General features: G+C 32.0%; 1 protein-coding gene across 3 annotated transcripts in view; it reads right to left on the bottom strand.

Annotated features, from left to right (window-relative positions):
• Window positions 1-946: 946 nt before the first annotated feature.
• Window positions 947-25629, bottom strand: part of LOC111064617 (coiled-coil domain-containing protein 177) — a 25105-nt gene continuing 422 nt past the window's right edge. Inside the window, exons 2-14 of one of the 3 annotated variants that reach the window (XM_022352371.2) lie at window positions 25114-25260; window positions 21878-21983; window positions 20806-21009; window positions 20255-20396; window positions 17618-17704; window positions 11067-11678; window positions 9985-10135; window positions 4904-5095; window positions 4058-4237; window positions 3392-3573; window positions 2351-2563; window positions 1565-1720; window positions 947-1150 (exon numbers count right to left, since the gene is read on the bottom strand). In XM_022352371.2, the coding sequence (XP_022208063.2) occupies window positions 1024-1150; window positions 1565-1720; window positions 2351-2563; window positions 3392-3573; window positions 4058-4237; window positions 4904-5095; window positions 9985-10135; window positions 11067-11678; window positions 17618-17704; window positions 20255-20396; window positions 20806-21009; window positions 21878-21983; window positions 25114-25236 (2475 nt within the window). In that variant the 5' untranslated portion in view covers window positions 25237-25260 and the 3' untranslated portion in view covers window positions 947-1023. The remainder of the gene's footprint in view (window positions 1151-1564; window positions 1721-2350; window positions 2564-3391; window positions 3574-4057; window positions 4238-4903; window positions 5096-9984; window positions 10136-11066; window positions 11679-17617; window positions 17705-20254; window positions 20397-20805; window positions 21010-21877; window positions 21984-25113; window positions 25261-25629) is intronic. The other 2 variants (XM_022352372.2, XM_022352373.2) reach the window with 2 other exon arrangements.

The raw sequence follows: 25629 nt of genomic DNA, 5'->3' as shown, positions 1-25629 counted from the left end.
GCTGGTTGCACCTGTACATGCCTGGCTGCTGCTGTATTCCTAATTGTAAAGTTCGGCTTGTAGGCTGGTTGCCTGAATAGCGGGATACAACTCAGCTGGCTAATAAAATGTTATTGGTTATTGCTATGCATAGTGGCGGCTTGATGCTGTGGAAGGGGTGGATCGGTCCAGGTGTTGTGAAGTTGTGACACCGTCACTGTACGCCCCTAACATGTCTGTCCGCACACCCCTCAAGAATTCTGGCCTGAATATATATACATTCAATTTCCCATTCATTACACACCAAACTCTCAAATTCATACTTCTGCTGATCCTTTCCATGCTTGATAACAATATACGGCGGTCTTGTTTTGGTTGTGGGGGGGGCGATCAGGGCATAAGATGAGGTAGTATATGTATGTTGTGCGCATGATGTGTGTTTGCGTGAGGTTTTCTAGTTCTTTACTTCAAAAACATTTCTTTTTGCCTTTTATATAGGCCTATGTATATATAATTATATTTCTTCTCAATACATTCGTTGGATTGATATTTATTCCCACCTTTTCAATATAGCCTATATTTTTCTAAATTTAGGTAATTACAATTTTTTGTTTGTTTATAATTAACCTATTTATTCATTCAGGAAATTCAATTGATATTTGATTATATTGTTGTAATAATATTTTCATTAGAAATGTATGGGAGAGTCAAGTGGAAGAGAGGGCCGGCTGCGCCCTAACTTCACCATCCAGGTTGATCCTATCTATCTACAACCACTCGTATATTAAACTATGTGCTATAAACTCTATGCTTGTATGAAACTGGAAACAGATCGAGTCTATCAAAACAGCTAAGATAGCTATGAATAGAATGCTACTAGTCATTTTCATACAAAACATTCGTTCTCATACAACCTGTATTGGGAAATACAATTTTGGGAATATTTGGTTGAAAAAAAAACCACACGTTTTCTCATACTACTTATATTTTGGAAGGCGAAAATATAGTTGAACTTGACATTTTTAATTCAGATGTGAAGTAAAGTTAACCAAGCTTTATGTGCGATTCTGTCGTCATTGTTGGACTTGCTGAGATGGGCCGTTGACCTATTCTCAACTCCATGTCAGCTCTGGCCACTTTTCGGTCAAACGTTTCAGGAGATAGAGTTCGTCTGTGAAAGCACATTATAATATATTGTTAGAAACATATTTTGGATACTACTTTTTGATTATTAAGTAGACCACTCTGCAAAAACGTTTATTATATAGTTTGATTCACTAACAAGTAAAGCATTCTGCAAAACTTCCAAGAACATTACATATTTATACATTTTCAATAATACATATTATTCATTATACATATTATACATCCATTTTCATGAAGTAATTTGTTATTCAGTAGATTGTAATCTTTCATGAAAAAATGGTGCTATTGAAAGCACAGAGGGAAATGTGGGCTTCTGCTATAGACAGTTGTAATGCTTTCAACATTTTGTATTTCTTACATGACCACAACTTACCATTACATTCCAAAAACCATTAAATTATCAATTAAAAAAAAACGTTAATAGAATTTTCTGATTCACCTTAATTTATCCCTCAAGTTTGCAGTGATGTGTGCTTGTGTTTTTTTCTCTAACATGGTGTTCTGCCTCCTCCTCTGCAGATAATTAATCTTTTGATCTTTCGATTCAACTGCCTTTTCATTATGATGCATCTTTATAAGTTCCTCCTCTTTTACTCTGCAATAATAGAATATTATAATTTAGCTTGCTCAATCTCAAATAGTGGTTGAAGGAAGAAGGTGTGAATCATAGATGTGAAATGTTTAAAACTTACACAATTGACTGGGATATTTCAAGTAAATTCCAACTAAAAGCAATCAGAATTAAACTTGAATTAAATTGCAATTGAACTTATTTCAACTTCCAATGTGTCCAGCCTGTGATTGATGGGAATTGAAATATCATAATATGAACAATTAATTCATTAGAATCTCTTTGCTTTGCGATCTTACTTCTATTGTTGATAACCTTCGCCTCCTAACAGTTCATTAAATTGTCCTATTGCTGAAACTCAAATTTTGTTATGAGCCACTTCCTCATCAGGGAAGATCCTAGTATTCTAACATCAGTTTCATTAGTTTTGATTCCAAAATATTGATGTGAATCACAAAATATCATCCATTTCATCAATTAATAAATTCTTATTGAAACGTTTATTCTCATACATACTTTATGTTCGAAGTTCAAGTTCATAAAATTTGATTTGTCTTCAAATTTATTGAGAGAGATATGGCTCTCTTCGATTTATGTATCTCAAATACATATTGAAAGGCACATGAGTATAAATTGTTCAAATGTTAAAATTACCTTTGAATTCTATGCGCATGTTCTAGTTGTCTATGAGCGTTCTCACATTCAACCTGGAGCCGCTTACTTTCGAGTTGAAGATTTGCTGACGAATTAGCTCTCTGAATAGCTGAGCACTGCAGTAGAAGCACTTTATCCTGCCATTGCTCGAAATCTCTCTCCATTTCTCGCTGCATTTCTCTCACCATTTCAAATCTGAATTCTCTGTCCATGCTGCAATACGGTTCTTAACTTAATCTATATGTTTTCGAAATCAAATTGAATTGAGAAATAAGTAACTATTGTTAACCTGACAGATTATATTGTTACTACTGTACCTGGTAAATTACTCTCACGCATGGAATGTCCGGAAGTGGAATTATGATTTTAATTTACTTTTCAGGCCTGTGACATTCTTAAAAATGATTTAATCAGTGTTGAATACATACTGTAGTTGAGTAAGGTTTTGTAAACTAATAATACAATTCGCAGCTTAATGTTATCCCTTACATGAACTACTTGGAAATATGACAGGTGATATTTGAATGCAGCATCAAACTATCTCAAGAAATACTACTTGAATAGTATTGCTTGTGGTTGTGTCCTGTAAGGTTAACGTCATCGTCTACGTCACACACTACCCAATCATCTTATAAAAAATTAATACAGACCTGGACTCCCTGTTGATAATACTTCTCTTGTAATATCTATCCTGGCAGCTCGTATTGCATCGTAGTTCGTAGTTAACTTTTCAAAATTTAAACTCTAAACTAACATTTACGAAAGAAAGTCTATTCCAAATTGAAAATTGATTTCTAAATCAGAATTGTAGTACGTCTACTGGTTATCTATTATATCAAGGGAGACCAATATGAAATCTATCAATTCATAAATAATTGAATGAAATAACATTCACCTAGAGCAGAAATTAATCCTAGAGAAGTATGAAATACTTATTCACATAAGTAGCAGAAGTGGGTTATTAGCTGGAAGAATGCATTTGGTCATGCGTTGATAGCTTGAACAAGCTAAGAAGGAAGCAAGTTTGTAAAGGAACGATACCTGTTCTCTTTTATATGCCTTTCTTTATGCTTGAGCATTTCCAGATAATTTTGTCTGGCTCTTTCATCTTTTTCTTGTATTTCTCTCCATTTTTGTTCAAGAATGAGATCTTTTTCAGCATTCAATCCGTACATATTCTCTTGGTGTCTTAGATCCTCTACACGGTTAGCGCTTGCAACTCTCTGCATAACAAGATTGATAATTTAATCATTGAATGATAGTTATAATTATTAACTGCCATAAATATAATCTTGAACGTTATCATTATAGCTGTTCATAAAATTCATCTGGTTTGCGGAATCAGATCGAATATAATATTATTCATCCAAAATTGTTTAATAAGTAAACTATAGCCTATGTATATTAAGTATATGCAAACACATAATAATTCAATAATAATAAATTCGTTCATATAATACTACAATGTGAATGAACTCGACATACTATAGTTCTTTATTTAATTCATTTTTTTTCTCTCTTCAAAACCAGTGGATGAATAATCTAAATTTTTTATAATACTGTATTGGATGAATTGAATTCTAGTTTATTTAATTGATATTGTAGGCTGATGAATCAAATTTGGTATTTAAAAGACCAAAGAAACAATGCATTAAATGAAAATCTAGTGAATGAGTCCTATTGAAAAGTCGAGGAAAATGAACTTACTCTATGGGAAAAAGTCCTTTCCTTCTCTCGCACAGCCTCAGCCCGCTCCAATTTCTCTTGTAATTCCTGCTGTAGTTTTTGTTGATATATTGCAGTATCGAGTTCTTTTTGCTTAAGATTTGCATCAACCATCGCTTTCTTCCTCATTTCAAACATTTTCTGCTCCAAAATGCTATTTATCTGCAACAATACAATGTGAAATGATTATTTTCATAATAGTCCGGGCGCAAATGTCATCCGTGGTCATTTTTGGGTAACAGCCGTGGAAGATGTCTCAATTTTTTCGTTAGGTCTAGCATAATAAGGATCGTGATGATGATAAGTCGAAATCACAGGCAAGCACCTCGGAAACAAGATGGTCGCCAAAATTTTCAGGGTTTTGCTATATCGCTTGTATTTTAATAACCATTCAAGATATTCAACCGCTTTGCAAGACGAAAATATTTCAAAAATTTTCCTCTACAATTAATGTTTTATAAAATTTTTCTCTAGAACGCATATTTTTCTAGTTATAACCTTCAAAAGTAAAAAAAAAACTTTCTAATTTTTTAAAAATGTTCAAATTTAAATTTCATTTTTATTAAAATACAAGCGATGTAGCAAAACCCTGAAAATTTTGGCGGCCATCTTGTTTCCGAGGTGTTTGCCAGTGATTTCGACTTATCATCACGATCCTTATTATGCTAGACCTAACGAAGAAATTGTGACATCTTCCACGGCTGTTACCCAAAAATGACCATACTGGTTGTTTATGCTTACATAAAAGATAGCCATCAACAACAGTCATCTATTTAGTAGATTATATTATAGATATCAAGAAACGTTTTCTACAATAAACAAATTTACCTTTCGTTGTTCTGCTTGATTCCGCAACTCCTCTACTCTTTCATCTCTTCTCTTCAGTTTCTCTTCCAAGATTCTCTGTGAATGCCTCAGACTCTCTTTTATTTCTTCCATTCTTCGAGTATTATCCTCGCTTTCTATTTTTCTCTTCTCATTCACAAATTCTCGCCATTTTTTCTTTCTCCAATTTTCAAGCTGGAAAAATTCAGACATATTTTTTCTGTATTGTATTGAGACATGAACATTGTATATTTTAATCATTTGTGTTAAGTTCCGGTATCAATTCATTCGGAATCAATAAAAAAATTAGTGAAGGCCTGTTGAAATTTACGTTGTAATTTTAGCATTCCTTACCATTGTCAATACCATTAGAGTCCCTAAGTTTGCTATGGTTATACTGAATTGAAATTACTTTTCTTAGTATTCTAGATTTAAAATGAAAGAAAAATGTGAATTCTCAAAGATAATAATCACAAAGACCATTTTTATGCGTTGCATGTTCTATGGAATGAATATTGAAAAATATCTAATGGTAGCTAAATGTCTCATTCTTTTGGCGCTCGCTCCTCTTTCAATCTCTTTCCATGAATTATCTGAAAACTTCCATCACATATTACATTACAGAAAAAATATAATAGAAAGTAACTTACATAAATTCATAAGGAATACAAAATATACAGAAAAGTATGTGAGGATTGTAGAAGACAAAAATCTCCTAGATCAAAAATATTGCAAAAAATATGAAAAATAGTTTCTTATGTGATTATAAATGTCATAAGTTCGCAATATACAATTCACACTCAACAGATGTTTCAAACATGAACGTAAAACGAACTGTGACACAGATATACTTTGTATATACCACCCAACATTTAATAGTACAACCTGCTAAATGGAATATTTGAAAGTGGAATTTGAATTTTTAGATTTCATACACAACACATATTATATGTTAATATCGGGGCACCGAGCTTATTAATTATCGGGGCACCGAGCAAATTGAATAACAAAATAACACTCACTAATCACTTGAAATTGTCATCTGTTTTCCAAGGATGAATTATCCTTTTAATGTCGTTCAGCGAGTTTTCCAAAGAATGAGACCTAGTGCAATCGAATCTTTATATCATAAACCTACTATGTTCCAAATTTCGTGAAAATCGTTAGAGCCGTTTTCGAGATCCGTAAAACATAAATAACCAGTTATAAAAATAACCAGATACACTAATTTATTATAAAAATAAAAAGATTATCATTATTTTTCATCACATTGAATGGATGACATTGATCAAATGAATACAAAATAAATCGGCTGTTGGTTATCCATTTTTTTTAATTAATAAAAATAATGACAAGATAGACCTATAATAATGAAATACGTATCTGTTTAAAATATTTTCATTAACAATATTTTAACAAATACGGAGATTTTAATTGGCTTGATAATGTGCGACACCAGCACGAAGCTATAAAACCAGCCACCATGAAACGTGAGTGTTTTAATACAAAAAAAGTAAATCCAAAACAAATTTCAAACATCAGTCAGATTACTTATGAAAGAAAATACGAATAGGAACAGAAAATACGAAGTGGATGTGACCTGCTCATAAATTGATCATGAGTATCATTATCATTGTCATAACATTATCACAAAAAACGTAAATATACGTTTAATTGAAAGGAAAGTGTTTTTTTTAAACGGTGAAGTATCACACCGTAAAGAAAAGGTAAGGTGTATGTGTTCTTGAAATGTTTTGCCTTTAAAACAACAAATCATTAAAAAACTCAATAAAATCACCTCATTTTACTTACAAGAAACGAAAACAAATAAACTAAACGCATCATATAATTCTCTCCAGGGGTCCGTATCCATATTCGATCAACAATAGCGGAGTTACAGCAAAAAATTAGACAAGAGCTGGAAAATGTAAAATAATATTATTTAGAAGCATATAATAAAAAACATAAAATTAATAGCATAATTGATAGATAATTCTGCCCGTTTGAAATAATTAAAGCTATAATTTTGAGACTTGGAGATAATTTCAAATAATATTGCAATACCAGCCCTAAGCTAGCAAGATAAAACTGGTTCTTATTATATACTGATAGAATACAAGACTGTAAGGTTGGAAGGCTGCAAGACTGTAAGAATACAAGGCTGTAAATCATTTCTATAATACTTTATTCTCTGTCATTGATTGTTGCGTACCTAGAAGGAATCCTGTAAAAAGGCAAGGTTATCCCTTATGGTTCACAGGGGAAATAATTAGTGAAATTAAACTTAAGAACAGATTGGCAAGGAAGCGGAGACATTCTGATTTTCATAATCATAGATTTATATTGATTAGGCGTTCATTGAAAGCCAAAATACGTGAAGCCAATAAAAGGTACCTAATTACTGTTCAGTCCTCAGTGAGAGGTAACATACGTAGTTTCTGGTCTTATGTGAATAACAAACGTATTGCTGCAGCACGGAAGAAGAAAAGTATGTTTCTGAATTCATCAGTATTCGAGAGTGGGGTGGATATTGCGAATGGTTTCGCCAATCACTTTGCCTCAGTATACGATGGTTCGATGGTTCCTTCTGCCATAAACTCACCGGTTGTGTCTGATCAGAATATTTTAAATTTAAGGACTGTTTCCATCGAAAATGTTGAGAAAGCTATCAAGTTACTTAAGCCTAGGGCATCGTGTGGTCCTGATGGTATTCCGCCTTTCCTGGTGAAGGGATGCTGCGATCTTTTGTCCGTTAATCTTTGCTTCATTTTTAATTTATCTCTAAAACTTGGTGTTTTCCCGAATGAATGGAAGCTTGCTAGGGTCTCACCAATATTAAAGTCTGGCAACATGCAAGACATTGCTAATTTTAGACCAATAAGCTTGACAAATGTTTTTTCAAAGATTTTTGAAAGTATCATTTTCGATTCTATTTACAAGCACATGTTAAACAGTTTCAATAAACAGCAACACGGCTTTTTACCTGGTAAGTCGACTACTACAAACTTAATTGAATTTTCATGTGATGTTTTGCATGGTCTGGAGTCTTCTGGGAGGGTTGATGTTGTATACATTGATTTCCGAAAGGCTTTTGACCTTGTAAATCATGATGCTCTACTACACAAACTACTGGCCTATAATTTCTCGAATTCTACTGTAGGATTTATAGCATCTTATCTGAAGGACAGGAAACAATTTGTGTCATATGATGGTTGTGATTCTGATCTATATGCAAACGTATCTGGTGTCCCTCAAGGTACATCATTGGGTCCTCTTTTATTCCTCATCATGATCAATGATCTACCTGATGTATTAAAAAACTCTAAATGTCTTTTATTTGCCGATGATGTTAAGATATATAAAACTATTACCGGTGTAAATGATTGTGATACATTACAAGAGGATATTAATGAGATTACAACATGGAGCTCTGTGAATGGTTTAAAAATTAATGTTAATAAATCACACATAATGACATTTTCAAGACAGAATCTTCCTTTTAATTTCTCTTACATGATGAATGGTTCTGCTCTTCCAATCAGAATATCGTGTAAGGATTTAGGAGTCTATTTTCAAAATGATTTCAGATTCATCTCTCATATTGAACACATTTTAAATGTTTCTAATCGACTGTTGGGCTTTGTTATTAGAACTTGCAAACACTTCAGTAATTTAGATACTATAATATATCTGTACAAGTCGTTGGTAAGGAGTAGATTGGAATATGCCTCAATTATTTGGGATCCTTATCATGCTGAATATTCTGATTCTCTTGAAAAAGTTCAAAATAAATTCCTTCGCTACCTGTATTTTAAAAAGTTTGGCCACTATCCCTATTTTGCATATCCCACATCACAACTCAGAATCATGTTCAAAATTCCAACATTGAAATCCAGACGTAATCTCCAAGCCATCTTACATTTATATAAAGTAGTTAATGGTCTTACGCAGCATCCTTTTCACCTGGAAAGATTGGGCTTCTATGTGCCGACTGTTTCTCGTGGGAGGTATTTTTCGTTTTTTATACCAAGATCTCGAACGTTGCAGGATTATAACTCACCCATCAATCGATCCATGAGACTCTTCAACACAGTATCTCGTGATATCGATCTCTTCAATCCGTCTTTGAATGCCTTTATTAAATCATGCTCTATAATACTTGAATATTAGTTCTTTTGTCAATGTTTAACTTCAAGCACTCTCTCTCCTCTCTTCTTCTGCTATCTATATATAAATATATGTCTTTACCTTACTTCTTCTCTGTTTTATTTTTTTCTTTTTAATTTTGTTTAGTTTAAATGGTCGACTTTTTTTTCATTTATATTGAACTTATTCTCTCTATTCTTATTTCAATTAAACTTATTTTCTTATTTTAATTAAAATTATTTATATTGTACAATACGAATAGCATTTAATGATATAAATAATTAGTATTTTATTTTAAGATTTAGCATGTAATTCTGAAGTTTGTTTAATTTCTGTATAAGTTGTTTTTGTTTTCTTATTATTCTTTATTATTTTGTGTGGAGTGCGGTTTTGGGCAGTGTGCCTGTCGCATCCACACTGATTAACTACATTCACTACAATGTATCTTTTTTTTCCAATAAATTGAAATTGAAATTGAAGACTCTATATACAGTACTCCAAAATATCCTTATTCATGAACATTATTTCTAATTGAGAGAGATTTACAACATCAGTAATGAGAAGTGATGAATAATTGAATAAAAGATAACAATGTAAATTTGATTCGCAGTTTCATTACTACTATTTAGGCCAACTTGTGGTCATTTAGGCATTGATCGAATCAGAATGAATAAGTTTGTAAAATATTTCATAAGAATTAATTATTTATGGTTCAAAAAATCATGCCTTTGCTTCAATAACTCGCTAGGGTTCTATAGGGTGTCTTTCAGTAATACAAAACATAATAAATTTCTATGAATCAGTCTGTTGAAATTGTATTTTAATTGTGATGTTATGATTACTGTATATAATTGAATGAGATCATTAATTTATTCTTCAAGATATAATTAATACCTGAATATGAGAATTTATTTAACTCTGAAATAGATGTTGCTCACCTCTCGTTTGCTTTGCAGATCAGCCTCCCATAGAATATGTGCTCGATGAGCATTTTCTTGACTCTCCAATTCCTGCTCTTTCTTAAGTGCGAGAGTTTCAAGGATTCTTCTATCATTTTCAGGTATTGGAAGAGTGTCAACATTCAGAAAGCTAAAAAATCAAACAATTAGCATTTCAATATTGAAAAAGGTCTCAGCCTTTACAGAAAATTTCAGCTTCTTTTCTCAGACAATAACTTCCTACATACACTTTTTATAATATTTACTAAACCTTCGAATATAAAGATAATTATCAACCTTCGTTTTTTTATCCCTACGGTAATCTACGAATGTGTCAAAACACTTTTTAAAAATATTCGAGTTTGAAAAATTGAAATTTATTCATTTAATGTATTGAGCTGTGTAATGAGCTGTGTATATTGAATTTATAATTTTGTTGGTTTTGTAAACTAGGACCTTCACCTTCACCCCCCCCCCAGGCTGTGCCTCCTCGACCGATCCCTGGTTCCTATAATCCAACGGACAATTTTGTCCAAATCCCATGTTATTTAATTGAAGAAAGTTGATTACCGAACTACATTATAAGTATAGAAGACTGAAATTCGTAGACTATTTTTTACAAGTTATTCAATTATTTTGTAGAACTCTCATACATAAATTGGTTTAATTAAATGGATTAATAATGATGTTTATGGAAAATTAGTAGCCAGAAATAATGGAAAAGTATTTTCATCTAAGACCTCTTGATTTAATCTCTTCTTCTTCCTTTAGTACTACATTCCTATATGGAACTTGGCTTCCATGACAATTCCCAGCAACTCTCTTCCATCTCCTAATTCCCAACACTCGCAGATTTCTTTCCACATCTTCCTTCCACATCATCTTGGTTTAATGCTGAGGGATATTTGAATTAAGAAGAAAGTTAACTTTTGCATACTGCATAAAAAATACATGTCACAATCAAAATCTTTCAATTACAGAAAAGACGATTGCTTCTCAATTTCTTCAATCAATAATCATATAAACGTTTGCAATAATTGTAGCTTGAGTGACTTCTTTGTGAAAAATACTGTATAACTTACCTGTAAATATTTTTTTGCTGTTTTCTTTGAAGAGCACCACCGAAACATGAAGTGCTGGTTGGTGTATTCCTGCTCTTCGCAGAGATTATCGACGAGTTGTGCAAAGAACCTTTTTGAGTCAAGGAGGTCTTCTTCTTCATTTGTTTATGGTTTGCTGGAAACGAACTCTTATCACTCCCCTCATTTCTATTGAATGGCATTTCTGTTTTGTATTTAATGTAATTATCATCATCCATCATAGCATCTACGTATTTGGAGGTGTAATCAAGCTTGCAGTCATCTGGTAATGAGGGACTTACAGAACTCTCGGATTCAGCTATCTTCTTGCTTGTTAGGAGTGGTATCATTTTTTTCTTTCTATTCGGCTCATACGTTGAATTGGCATTCTTTTTCCGTTGTAATTTCTCTTGACCATTGAGAAAATTTGAAACTTTGGTGAAACAGTTGTTTTTTCTGTCGGATGTGATCCGAGGTGTGTTGTCATTATTATCCGACACTCTTCTTAAATATTTTTTTGTTGACTTCAATTGTTTTTTCTTGAATTGCTTTTTTCTGGGTGTGATTGGTGCTTTGAATCCTTTGATGTCAGGTGTGGCATCTCTTGATCTCAACCTGTAGCATGTGATCAAATTGAAATGCATGTTTTTGTCCATAATAACATGATATCATGAATGAGTGTGATCGAAAATAAAACCATCGTCAGACGTCATAGATGTATTAGGACATTTGAAGCATAGAATGTGTTTATGATAACAACTTTCTCTGTTAAATAAGAGGTATATTGACATATTTGAGGAGTCAAGCTAGAATAATTCATTAATATCTCAGAATCGGTTAGACATTTTTTAAGGTGTAAGGAACTTCAGTTGCTTGGGGTTGAATTGAACAATGAGAACAAGATGAGCTACAGCGTAAAGCAAAGAGTATTATCTGGAAATAGAACATTCTTCAGTAACGTGAAACTCTTGAAAACAGGCTCATATGTAGAAAATTATACAAAAAAATATATGGAAGCCTAACTCGACCTGTTGTAACATATGACTATGAATTTTGGACGTTAACAAAAGAAGACAAAAACCATCTGAGCTTTTCCGAATGAAAGATTCCCAGAAAGATTCATGGTCCAATTAAAGAAGGAGGGGAGTGGTGAAGAAAAACCAATTCAGAGCTGGAACGTTTGATAAAAGTTGGAAATATTGTCAGATTTATAAAGACGCAGCGACTTGAGTGGTTTATACATATGTGTAGAATGAATAAGAGCAGAATGTCTAAAATAATATTCAAAGAGAGGCTGAATTCCTGAAGGAAGAGAGAAATACCAAGATTATTAAGGCTGTGCAAAGGCTAAAAATAATTTTCCTACTGGTGATATTTTTCAAAATTTTTCGATTTGTATACTATCAAGCTATCAAAATGAAAAAGTTTTCTCAGGAAAATATTTTTTTCCGAACATTACTTTTTGAGATATGAGCGCCTAAAGTTTAATTTTCTGGGACAGAAATTTCAAGTTCGGTAAGAACTAAATCTATGAGATTTAGAAGATAGATTCTTCATGGTATTGTAGAACTAATAAAACAAAAATTTTCTGAAAAAATCAATTTTTGAGAAAGTTATTCAACGTACTAAAAATTACCAAAAATAACTTTTAGTTGAGTTATTTTCGGTCATTTTTGGTAGATTGAATAACTTTCTCAAAAATCTGGTGTGGCGCACTCACACAAATTTCCTTGCCGTTATGAAAATTGATCACCTGACGCTAGTGTTCACGCGCCTTTCAAGTCTACTTATAAACAAAGATCTGAGCCAGCTGGTGACAGGACAATAACGCTGGAGGCATACGAGGTCTGCTATCTCTTCATAGTGAATTATTTAACCCTTGGACTACCAACCTTCTTCACATACACGGAATACCAACTGGGGTAACTGGGTCACCCCAACAAGATTTCTGTTTTATATCTTTATTCTATATTTTTTCCATTAATTCATCTATGAAATGCATTACAAAAGCTTTTAATATAATTAAAAATAAATTTCTTTTGTTGAAAAATATGTTTTCAATCAAAAACTGACAGGACAAAAAAATTGAGCATTCTATCAAATAGATGTAGGGGAAATGTTGTCAAATAATTAAATTATGGCTATAGAGAAGCAATTTTTTCAAATTTAGATTTCAAGTGATCATTATGAATCAGGTTTGGCGAAAAAATGATAATTGGACATTAAATTTATATCTTATGCATTCCGATAATGGATGGAATATATACCAAAAAATTGCATGACATGGAATACCAAGCGGGGTAATAGAGTTACCCCAAGGATAAATCTGCTAATAATTGAAAAAATAAGAGGAATGAAATGATTTTATGAGAAAAAACAACTAAAGTGATATGTTTTTAACAAGTACTCAAGGTTTCAATGAAATACAACAACATTATCTACAAAAAAATGGGGAAAATGTGGGTTGGGGTAGTCCAATTACCCCGCTTGGTAGTGGAAGGGTTTTAATACAGTAGTTCTCAAAGTGTGGGGCGCGACCCCCAAGGGGGGCGCGATGAATGTTCAGGGGGGGGGGCGCAAAGCTTGGTAGAAACATTGCTTATAGATTTTATTATTATTATATTATTTTAGAAGTAAATCATTTAAATTTACTTCTAAAATAATTACTAAAAGCAATCTTTCTACTTTTAAAATTCTACTTGAAAATATTTTAATGAGAACTTGAATGGTTTGGCATGGATTCAAAACCCATTCAAATTCTCAATCAAGAGTGCTCCCTCAACATTATAGAAAAAGAAAACCTCATTGATCTCCTAGGTGACTATGCGCTTAAAATGAAGTTTGAATAATATTCTCTCACATCCTTCTGGATTGGTGTGCACAACGAACACCCATTTTTGAGTGAAAAGGCATTGAAAATATTGACTTCATTTGCGACAACTTATTCGTGTGAAACTGGGTTTTCTTCTCTAGCTGCCATGAAAAGTAAATTTACATCAAGACTGGATGTGACCCAGGAACTTAGAGTAGCGTAATCAGAGCTGACACCTCTTTTCAACGAATTCTGTGCGAAAAAAAAAGCTTTTCCTTCACACTGAAGCTCTTTTTATTGTTAATTTATTGCTATGAGAAACAAAAGCTACAACCATAAATTATAAATTTATATGAATTTATAATTGTTTGTATAGAATTTGTTGTTATACGCTTATACATGTAGGGGGCCCCAGCTTAGAGCTGAATTATGCAGGGGGGCGCGAAGAGGAAAGATTGAGAACCACTGATTTAATAGGATTAACAGTTTGCAATTGGATAATCACATTTTCTCGAATTTCGAGCTTATTTTCAATTTTAGGTGAAAATGTTACCAAACATTTTATTGTAGAGATTTTCATGCTCGAACTTTTCCACTTGATTTTTTTTTTTTTTTAATTGTATCTGAAGCCTGATAATAGGGAATCTAAGATCAAACTTTGCATAGATGGGGCGGAGCTCTTGAAATTTTTACAGGTATGGGACTTGTGGCAGTTGATAGAGCTTATCAATGGCTATTTTAGGTATAAATTTGATCAAAATCGTTGGAGCCGTTTTCGAGAAAATCGCGAAAAACCCTTTTTTCACAACATTTTCTCCATTTTAGCCGCCATCTTGAATTGCATTTGATCGAAATTGTTCGTGTCGGATCCTTATATTGTAAGCACCTTAAGTTTCAAATTTCAAGTCATTCCGTTAATTGGGAGATGAGATATCGTGTACACACACACACACACACACACACACACACACAACACACACACACACACACACACACACACACACACACACACACACACACACACACACACACACACACACACACACACGAACCACCTTTTTGGACTCAGGGGACCTTGAAATTGGAGTACCGTAATTTTTTTCGGAAAGGTAATAGGGCAAGGAAAGTAAAAATTGATATTCTCAGAAAAGTTTTGTTTTACTAGATCAACAATACCATGAAGAATCTACCCTCTAAATCTCATGGATTTATCTCTTACCGAACTTGAAATGTTCTGTCCCAAAAATTTAAACTTTAGGCGCTCATTTCTCAAAAAGTAATGTTCGGAAAAAAATATTTTCCTGAGAAAACTTTTTCATTTTGATAGCTTGATAGTATACAAATCGAAAATATCACCAGCAGAAAGTTTATTTTAGCCTTTGCACAGCCTTAAGGTGGGATGATTAAGTGAGAGACGATTTCTAAATCTAGCTGATGACTGATGACCAAACCTTTGATGCTTGGAACATTCAAAGTTATAATTTTGATTATTGTTGTTTTGCATTGACAGACATTGAATATTTATTATAGTTCCTCAGATCCAGTAAATTGTTATTTGTATTTACATATTTTATTAATATTTTCAGAAAAATCATTCAGACTATTTAACCCTTTCTATCCCACTGTTGTTCCTGAACAACATGACTTTCTATGATGTCTATTGGATCAGTGATTTAATGAATCTGCCATCTACTGGCCTTGTTTGAAAGCTACATTAGTCTAGTTTAGTATTATACCACTAGAGAGCACTCAAATGCAGTCTAATTTCTGAAAAAGCAGCTGTGATATCCAATTGTACCAACACTTCAATGTGACAATTTTCTTCGGTTTTTATAATTTTTTATAAAATTCTAAAGAACTGAAAATAAGAATAAAAAATATCCATATAATTGTTTATTATTTCATGACGAAATATCAGTCATAGGAATAGAAACTTGAACAAAAATATCATTTATATTCCAAATTTTATGTCTGTTGTTTTAGAACAACATTGGGCCGTTAGAGGAGTCACATGTGAGGAGACTTTGAGGTTAGGTTATTGTGTTTCTCTCAGTTTTCAAACGCATTCGTGGAGTTATTGTTTATTGAATTATTGTGGATGATTGTTTTTCGTTATAATGTACAAAATCTTGGATAATGAAGATTTAGACAAACTCATGAATCTTCCTGAAGATGAGTTGAATAGTTTTTTTAGAAATCAAGATACTGGACAGTAATATTATTGCTGATCCTCTACAAGAGAATGTACAGGTGAGATTCTCACCAATTTATTTTCAAAAGTCTGTTTTACCTGTGCAATCTAAATCATTACCTGAGTCAGCAGTCATGTATTACAGGACTCATTGGTATGAAAGCAAATAGCCTAAAGCTACGTTTACACTATATGTAGTTGTACACTATAGTACATTATACATTACATTATAGTAGTGTACACTATATGTAGCTGGGGAGCTATATGAAATTTGAGCTACATATAGCTCTGCTATAAGGAGATCTATGCAAATTTCATGTAGCAGAGCTACATATAGTTTGGAATAAACCACTATTCACTGCTTAGTTATCCCAACCAGATGCCAAAGAAGAATGTAGTTCTTGCAGCAGCCACTGCTTTCAGCGAAGCTACTGTGATGCTTTCAGCACAGAGAAGAGAGAGAAGATATTGGCTAATTTTGTAAATTTTGGATAGCTCATTTTCTGCTATATAGCTGAGAAAATAGGCTCAACTGCTATATAGCATATCTCCAAAGTCACTCTTTGAACTTGTAGCAGAGCTTTATAGCTGAGCTACATGTAGCTCTGCTACATAGTGTAACCTAGCTTCATAATTCCCTTTTTCTCCAGACACTGGAAGAAATATTGGGCACGAACATGGGTATTTTGCAAAACTAGGACGTTGCAAGCTGTGTAAGACTGGGTACACCAAGGTGTATTGCACAAAATGTGGAGTACGTCTTTGCCCAGTCCCAAACAGAATGTGTTCCAATGATTACCATAGATAAAATAAAAAAATCCAATAGGCTACAAGGAACAACTTGTTCTACAAAAATAGTAAATATGATAAAGTAGTAGATGTAGTAAAGTAGTAAATTTATAATATGATAAACCCCAATTTCCAGTTTTTAGTTTGTTTCATATTATGTGAGTATGTATCAGTTAGATATGAACATAATAAATAAGTTAGTAACCAAAATATAGTTTTAAAAAAGTAGGAAATTTATGATATTTAGAACCTTATTTTCAGTTTCAATTTCACGTTTCTATATTATGTAAATATGTATCAGTTATGAATATAATAAATAAGTTAGTCACCAAAATCTGGTTCTGTGTATCACATTTTTGAGAATCCATTTTACTACTTTTGAGAATTTTATTATATGACTTTCATTGTTATAATGTTGAAATCAAGGAAAAATTATTGATTAGGAATGATTCCATAATGAAATCATTCACCTTTCCTTGAATAAAGCATGATGAAAGTACCATTGATTTTTCTAATGCAAAACCAAAATTTTTTACTATACGTATTTGAAATGACCCAAATGTCCCAATGTTGTTTTAAAACAACAAACCCCTAGGGGCCCCTGGAGGGTGAGAAAAATTTGGGGAAAATTATTTTCTCATTTTTAAGAGTGTTTTGAAACATAAAAACACCAGAATAATTTTTTCATCTTGTTTTTTCATAAATTGGGATAGAAAGGGTTAAAAAATTCACAAGATTGAGTCAGGGAATTGTTCAACTTACAAAGAATCTTGTCGTGGAGTAGACATAGGTGAAATAGTAGAACTGTAAGTCCCACAGAATTGCTGAGCAAGTTGACTTTTGAGAGACCTTGAACAAAAAATGCATTTTCATAGAATTTGAAAATATAAGTATATTCAAATCGAGAAAAATATGTGTTATTAGAACCAGTATGAATAAGAATTGAAGAGGTCGTTTCCAAAAACGTACCGTTTGGACCACTATGTCCAAAATCACAATTTTTCAGTAGACCGATTTTTTGTTCCAATTCATATTATTCTAGGAAGTAGCTTTTTTCTATTTCCAACTATGTTCCTTATGAAATAAAAATATATGAATAACTTAAATTTTGAATGAGATATTAATAAATTTGCAACGGTTTTTTCCAAACACCAACTAAGTCTATGGACGTAGTGGAGTTAGGAAAAAATGTTTGGACTTAGATGAGTTTGGAAAACATAAGACACTCTTTCATGGACTCTTAATGCATTGTAAATGAACAAGACTTTTAAGATTGATTTTTATTGAGGGTTTTAAGAAATACAAATTTCTCATAACTCACTCCAAATGACAGAAAAATAATATATCTTGAGAGTTAATCTATGAAAAAGGACTAAAATAGATTTTTTCACATGAATCATCATTATCAAAAATCAGGATAGTGTAGAGCTACAATAAATAAGTACAATGAAAGACAATAAATTAGTTTTATTTCAAAAACATAAAAAATAATAATGAACAAAAAATAGTTTTGAAAAGTGAATTGATTATCAAGCTAACTGATAAAGTCTCAATATAATAAAAATTTACAGGAAGGGCTCTTCTTCATAATATTTATACCGTTTGTGTAAAATCTTGAATGTTGCAGAATGAATCAGAATATTTTTGCTATCTTTGAAAATTAAAGACAATGAGTTTTATTTCAAAAAAATGAAAAAATAATACTGAAAGAAAAATAATATTTTGAAGAGTGAATCGAAGAGGAAAACGATAAAGTCCAAATATAAAAATTTATTCAAATGAAATTTACAGGAAGGGCTCTTCTTCATCATATAACGTTTCGGTGAAATCACGTATGTTTTCATTTTCCTCTGCATTTATCAGATCCTTTTTATAGAAGTTGCTCACATCTTCTGATAAATTGACGAACTGCAACAGTCTTTCTACGTCCTTCTTCTTCAATTCACTCATTTTATTTATTTCGTCCACACTTTGTACTCGTTCGTATAGAGCTTTCCACACTTTATTCACACTGTTTTTTATAATGTTGTGTTGATTGAAGCATCCAGTGTATGTATTTTTCACCTCAACACTCGAAGACTCTTTTGTGAATTTGAAAATCCGCTGCTCCCTCATTAAGAACGGAATCTTTTTCACTAAAACATTCTCTGCAGTTTTTTTGAAATCTAAAATCTTCCAATGATCACCCAATATTTTCAAAGTGCCATGTTTTTTTAGTATTTGATGGTATTCTTCTTGCAAAAGAATGGTTTGCATCTTCCTATAATTCTTCTCGATTCTTCCAAAGATCCGATCAGGTGGCATGAAACTGTGCCCTCGTATAGGAAATATGTGATTTATTTCATTAAAAACAGAACTCTTCTGTACATAGCTCAGAAGGTATCCCAGCATTGTTGAGTTAATACCAGTTATCACTGTTCCTCTGTCTCTTCCTACTCCTTTCACTCACAACTACTGGACTCACTGTATCTTCTAAATGAAAATAATTTTTTAATGAAACTCACTATATATTCGTAAACTTTTTAGTAAATTAGAAAAGAAAAAATACTCCACACAGAATGTTCTTTCTGACTGATAAAAATGGGAGTGGTGTGTGCTATGCTGTTGGCGTGGTGTGTGCTATTTGGTCTGGTGCGCATGCGTGATGGTGGCGCGCATGCATAGAACCATTGCTCATCACACAGTGGCATTTGGAAAACATTGTTCATGGACTAAGCTTGGGTTTGGAAAAAATTCTACTTTTTATACTCTTATAACAATGTAAATAGTGGGATTAGGAAAATAACAGTAGGATAGATAGATAGCTCTCATAAAATGAGATCAGAATCATATGATAACTCAATTTTGATAACTTTGGACTTAGTGGGTTTTGGAAACGAGCTCTTCAATTATAACGACTTATTACGAGTATACGTCTTATTAACTCGTACTAAACAATGAAATTGATACTTCCAGGTTTAAAGTGATGAAAAACTCCTGGTAGAGTCTCTTTGGAAATAATAAATCTTCATTTTTTAAAAATAAATAGATAACAATATTATTCAACAAAATTCGAATTAATTTGCTATTGACTATCTTGAAGCCTTCTCAAACTTCAAATACTGACAGCAGGGGAGAATTGCTGGAAGGGAATTCTTTGAACGTTATTTTACGAAAATAAGACCTATTATTGTATAGTATTCCCTCAAAAAAATTAGCTGTAAAAATATTATTTAGAATCTATTTCAATTATTAACAAGTCTACTCCTTAAGATGCAAGTTTTATTGATTATAAAAATAGTGGACTACATAATGTTTTACAAAATGAGCAGCCTTATGATATAGCTGTATTTACATTCTAGTTTGATTCAATAAATGAGAATTAGCAATGTTTGAAGATAGTGCTATAGAATAACTTACTGAGTTTTGGAGTCATAATTGAGAAGAGCACTGATGGAGAGTGTGGGTGAAGTAGAAGTACTAGTTTCGGATTTCAATGACGGAAATGAGTTCTGTATTCTTGAAAACCCTTCATCTTTTGGAATGGAATATGATATTTTTTCTGTGAATAGAAGATCTGTATGATAATATTTCTAGTTCCATAAAAGAGCGAAAAATATTCTTCAAACTTTCATGATAGCATCAACATTTCTACTGAAAAAAGTTGCACTACTGTAAAAAGTACAGTATTTTAGGCTTTACTATATCGTCACTAAATAACTTATATATTCATAAAAATATATTCCCTTCAATTCTTTGACAGTGAATAGTTGAGATCATTATTATTAGCAATATCAATTCAAATTGGGTTTTAATTAAAAAACTCAGAGACCTTTTTTATTTCTCATCACAAAAGTTACTTATTGCAGGCTTGCAACAGCATGAAACCTTGCACAACAAATCGTAAAATTTATAATAATAGATTATATGAATTATATTATTATGGCTGATATGATAACTCATCCACTGACCATTTTTATTATTACTATTATTATGATGTTGATTGTTATTGCTGGAAGAACTTGATGATGACCGTAAAATATTCTCCTTATTAAGAAGTTCCTTACGACTTGCGATCGATTTTCCTCCGATTTCAAAATTCAGTGTTCGGTGGATATTGATATTCTCCTCAGAAATGATCTTATTTCTTATTTTTCTGCAAATCTCCAATTTTGCTAGAATATTGAAAAATACATTCCAATTTACCATCACTTGTGATCATTATTATGGTATTTTCAGCCACTACTTCACGGGTGAGCAAAGATACCTATTATTTATACAAAATATTGTTTGGATATACCATATAGGCCTACGTACATTATCTGTCGACAGCAGCTTATATTCAATGGATCGAATTCATTATTTAAAAATCCAATATTCTTTTATCGTTTGAATTTTCACTCACCGTTTACAAATAAAAAACCACTTACTAGTCTAGAAGCATACTCATAGTACGGTATTTTATTTGATTGGAATGAGCTCCAAATCTTTTACTTTTCTCATTATTAGAAGTATGTTGTGATAGACTAATAACATATAGTGAGACCATTCATGGAGAATCCAGCTACGTTACGTAGAGATGAGAAACGTACGTATGTGTGAACAATATTTATGAAAATAATTCTGATAACAGATTTTTGTTTTATGATTTGTTTCATAATTAATTGAGTACGACACTTTAAAAATGCCAGTTATCAATTCATATTAAGTTACCTAACTACTTGCTTTCATTTGAGTACAAGTATAGAGCTGACCATGTGTAACTGATAAATTAATGTCACATTCAACCAATTAGACACTCTTAACTGAGAATATGAGGGCTATCTAATTTATCCGAATGGAAGATTATGATATTGTAAATTAATCTGAGAAAATTCAATAAAGAATTTTCCAAGAGAGATCAAGACTCAAGAGAAAAGTTCAAAGAGGATATTTGGAGACATTCGAAGTTATTATTCTCACAGCTCAATCAAGTTGAATCAGTAGGCCTACCTACTCTTAACTATTGAAAACAATGAATAAAGGGTTGCTCTTTTCACAGACCTTGTCGATCTTTCTCATATTGATCGAATAGAACTAATGCATACTCCCGTGGCAAATTCAACTCTTCTTCAATATCTGATAAGTTCCTATGGAGCAATTCCACTGGCTGAAATAAAAATAAGATAATCTCATTTATATTTATGACTTCTTATCATATTATTCGATATTTATGTAGACCGTATCCCACGAAGAGGTTAACACATTTGATTTTATATTACGTGCCCATTCATGCACATTGCTTTTTTTAAATGTTGCACAGTTTACAAAGTAGTTTCTAAAAATATTCTGGGAAAATTCCAACTCCCTAAACTTGGTAGAAACAAAATGGCGGCATATTGAAAAACGATACTTTAAGAACATTAGAAAGATGTTTTTGTTTTTATAGAATATTTTTATTGTTGCACATTACGGCATTTTAAATGAAAAAAACTAGAACATAACCCAATGAAAAACCTTCAAGTCCAAAATTATTCAAATTGAAATCCATCCACAGCAACACACTGATAACAGCGCTTAAGAAATGATTCTTTAAGCTCTTACAAAGAAACTCCTCGGTATCCGGATAAGTTCCTCTTATTTTGATCGTTGTAGTTCCTCATCATTAAATCAATTTTTGCTTTTAGAAAAAACGACTAGCAGTCAGATATTTTACAATAAATGAATAAATCACTCACTGGTTGTGAACCAAGAACAACCAAGAAGATGGCGGAACTGCCGAAAGATCTCGTTGTCCAGTGAGTGATTTATTCATTTATTGTAAAATATCTGACTGCTAGTCGTTTTTTCTAAAAGCAAAAATTGATTCAATAATAAGCAGTTACTGATGGAAAACAACATTGAAGAATCCTCATCATTATTGAAGCTATGATTATAAACGTTTTCCTTCAAGTAACACCCATAAAAAAATCACAAACAGTTAAATCTTGTGATCGGGGTGGCTAATCTAAAAAATCACTTCCACGGCCAATCCAACGGCCATGAAGTTTGTCATTTAGTAATTGCTTGACATGATTTGCGAAATGAGGTGGAGCACCATCTTGTTGGAAGATTGCTTAATCCATTTCTGGTGCCATCAAATGAGGCAAGACTACCGCAACGTAGTAAACAAATCAGATAATAACTCATGAAAGTAGTCTTTATAGGTAGCGAATTGGAAAAATTTTCAATGTGCCGCCATTTTGTTTCTACGAAAGTTAGGATGCTGAAATTTTCCCAGAATATTTTCAGAATCTACTTTGTAAACTGTGTAAAATTTGAAAAAGCTCGGTACATGAATGTGCACGTAATACAAAATTAAACGTGTAAACCTCTTCGTGGGACACGGCATATTTTACCACTATAATGGTCATCAAATTTTCTCAGCCAGTTCCTTCGTGGTGGATCAGAGAATATTGAATAATTTCTAGTAATGTACCAATAGGTCTTGTTGTAGCAAGAATAGTATATATAGTATATAGCTATACACTATCCTTGTTGTTGTAAGTCATCTTCATTGTCAATGGTATATTTTACAATTCTAGGTCCTGATCTGTAGGATGTAGGCGACTGTCATTGGCATTTTAGAATGATTATTGATCATACAAAAAGAGTGATCTACAACTAGTTTTCTATTTTCTATTGAAAAAAAATGTGACTGAGAAAGTTCAGAAAGAAATCGTTGAAAACTTTATTGTGTTGCAATGTAGTTCTAACTTTGATGGCGTTATAAAGTGCAATCAAATTGAATAGACTATCCCACATCACTATAAGACTCAATAGGCTAAATCTATTTCATAACAGAGAGGGGACTATTCAAATACTCACATTAGTACTTAATTAATCCAGATGAAGTCAATACATTAAAACCTAGAATGGTTTAAAACAGCAAGTCAATTTAAGAATAGACTCGTTTACTAAAATTAAAAACCCTTTACAAATCATCAATGACACTTATCCATCTTCATGTATAATGTTTTACAATTCGTAGCACATACCGTAATTAAAGTTTTGCCTACAGAGATTCAAAAATTATAATTTTTTCAAAAGAGTGATAAGGTTCGATTTTATATTAATTCACGTGGATTTTCTCAAGTTTGCATGAATAAGGAAACTTTTATTCGCAAGCTTATCGAGAAACATACATTCCAATTATTTCAAACAATTCTTAATATTCCCGGAATATGTGAAATTTATTATTGTATTTTTCTATTCATAGCAGAATTTCATGTACATAGCAGAATGTACTAGTCTAATAATTTCACACAATCAACTATAATTTATCTTTTGCAACTTATACAAATGGATCTAACTTGTACGGTTCAGAAATCAATAGAAATAATGATTGAGTATTCTACAACTGCTGTCTGTTATTGAATTCAGTGGTAGTTGATAAATGGGAAATAGATGACTTATTGCCTCATTTACACAATTGGGTCGATGCAAGGCATTGAGACACACACACATACAAATCTGCTGTTATTACCTACCGTATCACCTTGGCCCATAACATAGGCCTATTGTGATCGTATTAATTCGCTAACATCCATTATCTGGTTCTATTCAATAGGCGAATTAGCAATACCGATTTGAACAGAAAACTACTTTTTATGAAGAGTAAAAATCAAATTCGTAGAAGAAATAAAAGGTTTTTGAAGAAGACTCTTTTTGAAACTGATATGAATATGCCATGAATATGAAGCTCCCATCTTCTTATTTAACCGTTCATTGAAACCTAATGGAATGACTCATGACATTTATTAAAATTTATTGAACCTAGTGAAATTATCTTATCTAAATTAATCTAATTATCTAAATTAATAACCCTCCAATTAATTATCAGGTTTTATTGTCATCAGTGATTTGTTTTTGTAATATCTTCGATATTGAAATAAAATATCCAAGTTGGATTGTAGATGATTATCTATATAGTATTCTTCTGATAAGTTAATTAAGTTGTCACTAAATTGTAAGTGGTTGAGGAGTGATTGTTGTGGAGCATGTAGATATTGCTGGCGATAATAAATAAACATATCAAATAATAAGTGATCATGATGGAATCTCCATTTTATTATTTGAGGTGCTTCAATCAACGTACTTTATTGTCTATAGTCTATTGATTTTAAAATCTCCTCCAAATAATAATATAGATTATAATTACAGTATTTTATTAATCTCTAATGAAATATTATACGAAGTATATAACAATTTTTTAAATATTTTTGATCATATGATACGTAAAACAAAAATGAAATGCGAACCTTAATTCCAGCTTGTTTGCAAGCCTTCAAAGATCGAGGACTTGTTAGGACGTACTGACAATTAGAGGCGACTGCTGACTCAAAATTAAGTAGATTCAAATTCAATAATTGCATGTCTTTCATCAGTGCCGACAATGAAACTCCTTCCTGTGAGAGAATATTAAATATTATTATATTGAAGAAATGGTTTAATACTATCTATAGTTACTAAACTGATGGGAAGCACAAACCAAAATACATGAACACCTTTCATAGCTGGCAACACAGTCATTATTATCTAACATAAACAAGCTTTTCTTATTGTTTATTCATTCTCCAAATCTCAATACAATAATATACAAAATCAAGCCAAGTAATAGGCTACAACCAAATTTTTTTTGTAATTGAAAAGTATATTCTTCTATTTAAAAAAAAACGTTTAAAAGTTCATTTCTTTAATGAAAGTGAAATACCGGACGATGTAGGTTCAATGAAGGTTCAAAATTCTATGACGACAAGAATAACAATGTATCAATT

Source organism: Nilaparvata lugens, chromosome 1, assembly GCF_014356525.2.
Source record: "Nilaparvata lugens isolate BPH chromosome 1, ASM1435652v1, whole genome shotgun sequence".
Taxonomy (NCBI): domain Eukaryota; kingdom Metazoa; phylum Arthropoda; class Insecta; order Hemiptera; family Delphacidae; genus Nilaparvata; species Nilaparvata lugens.
The sequence above is the reverse complement of the archived record's forward strand: the minus strand, read 5'-3'. Positions and strand labels throughout refer to the sequence as shown.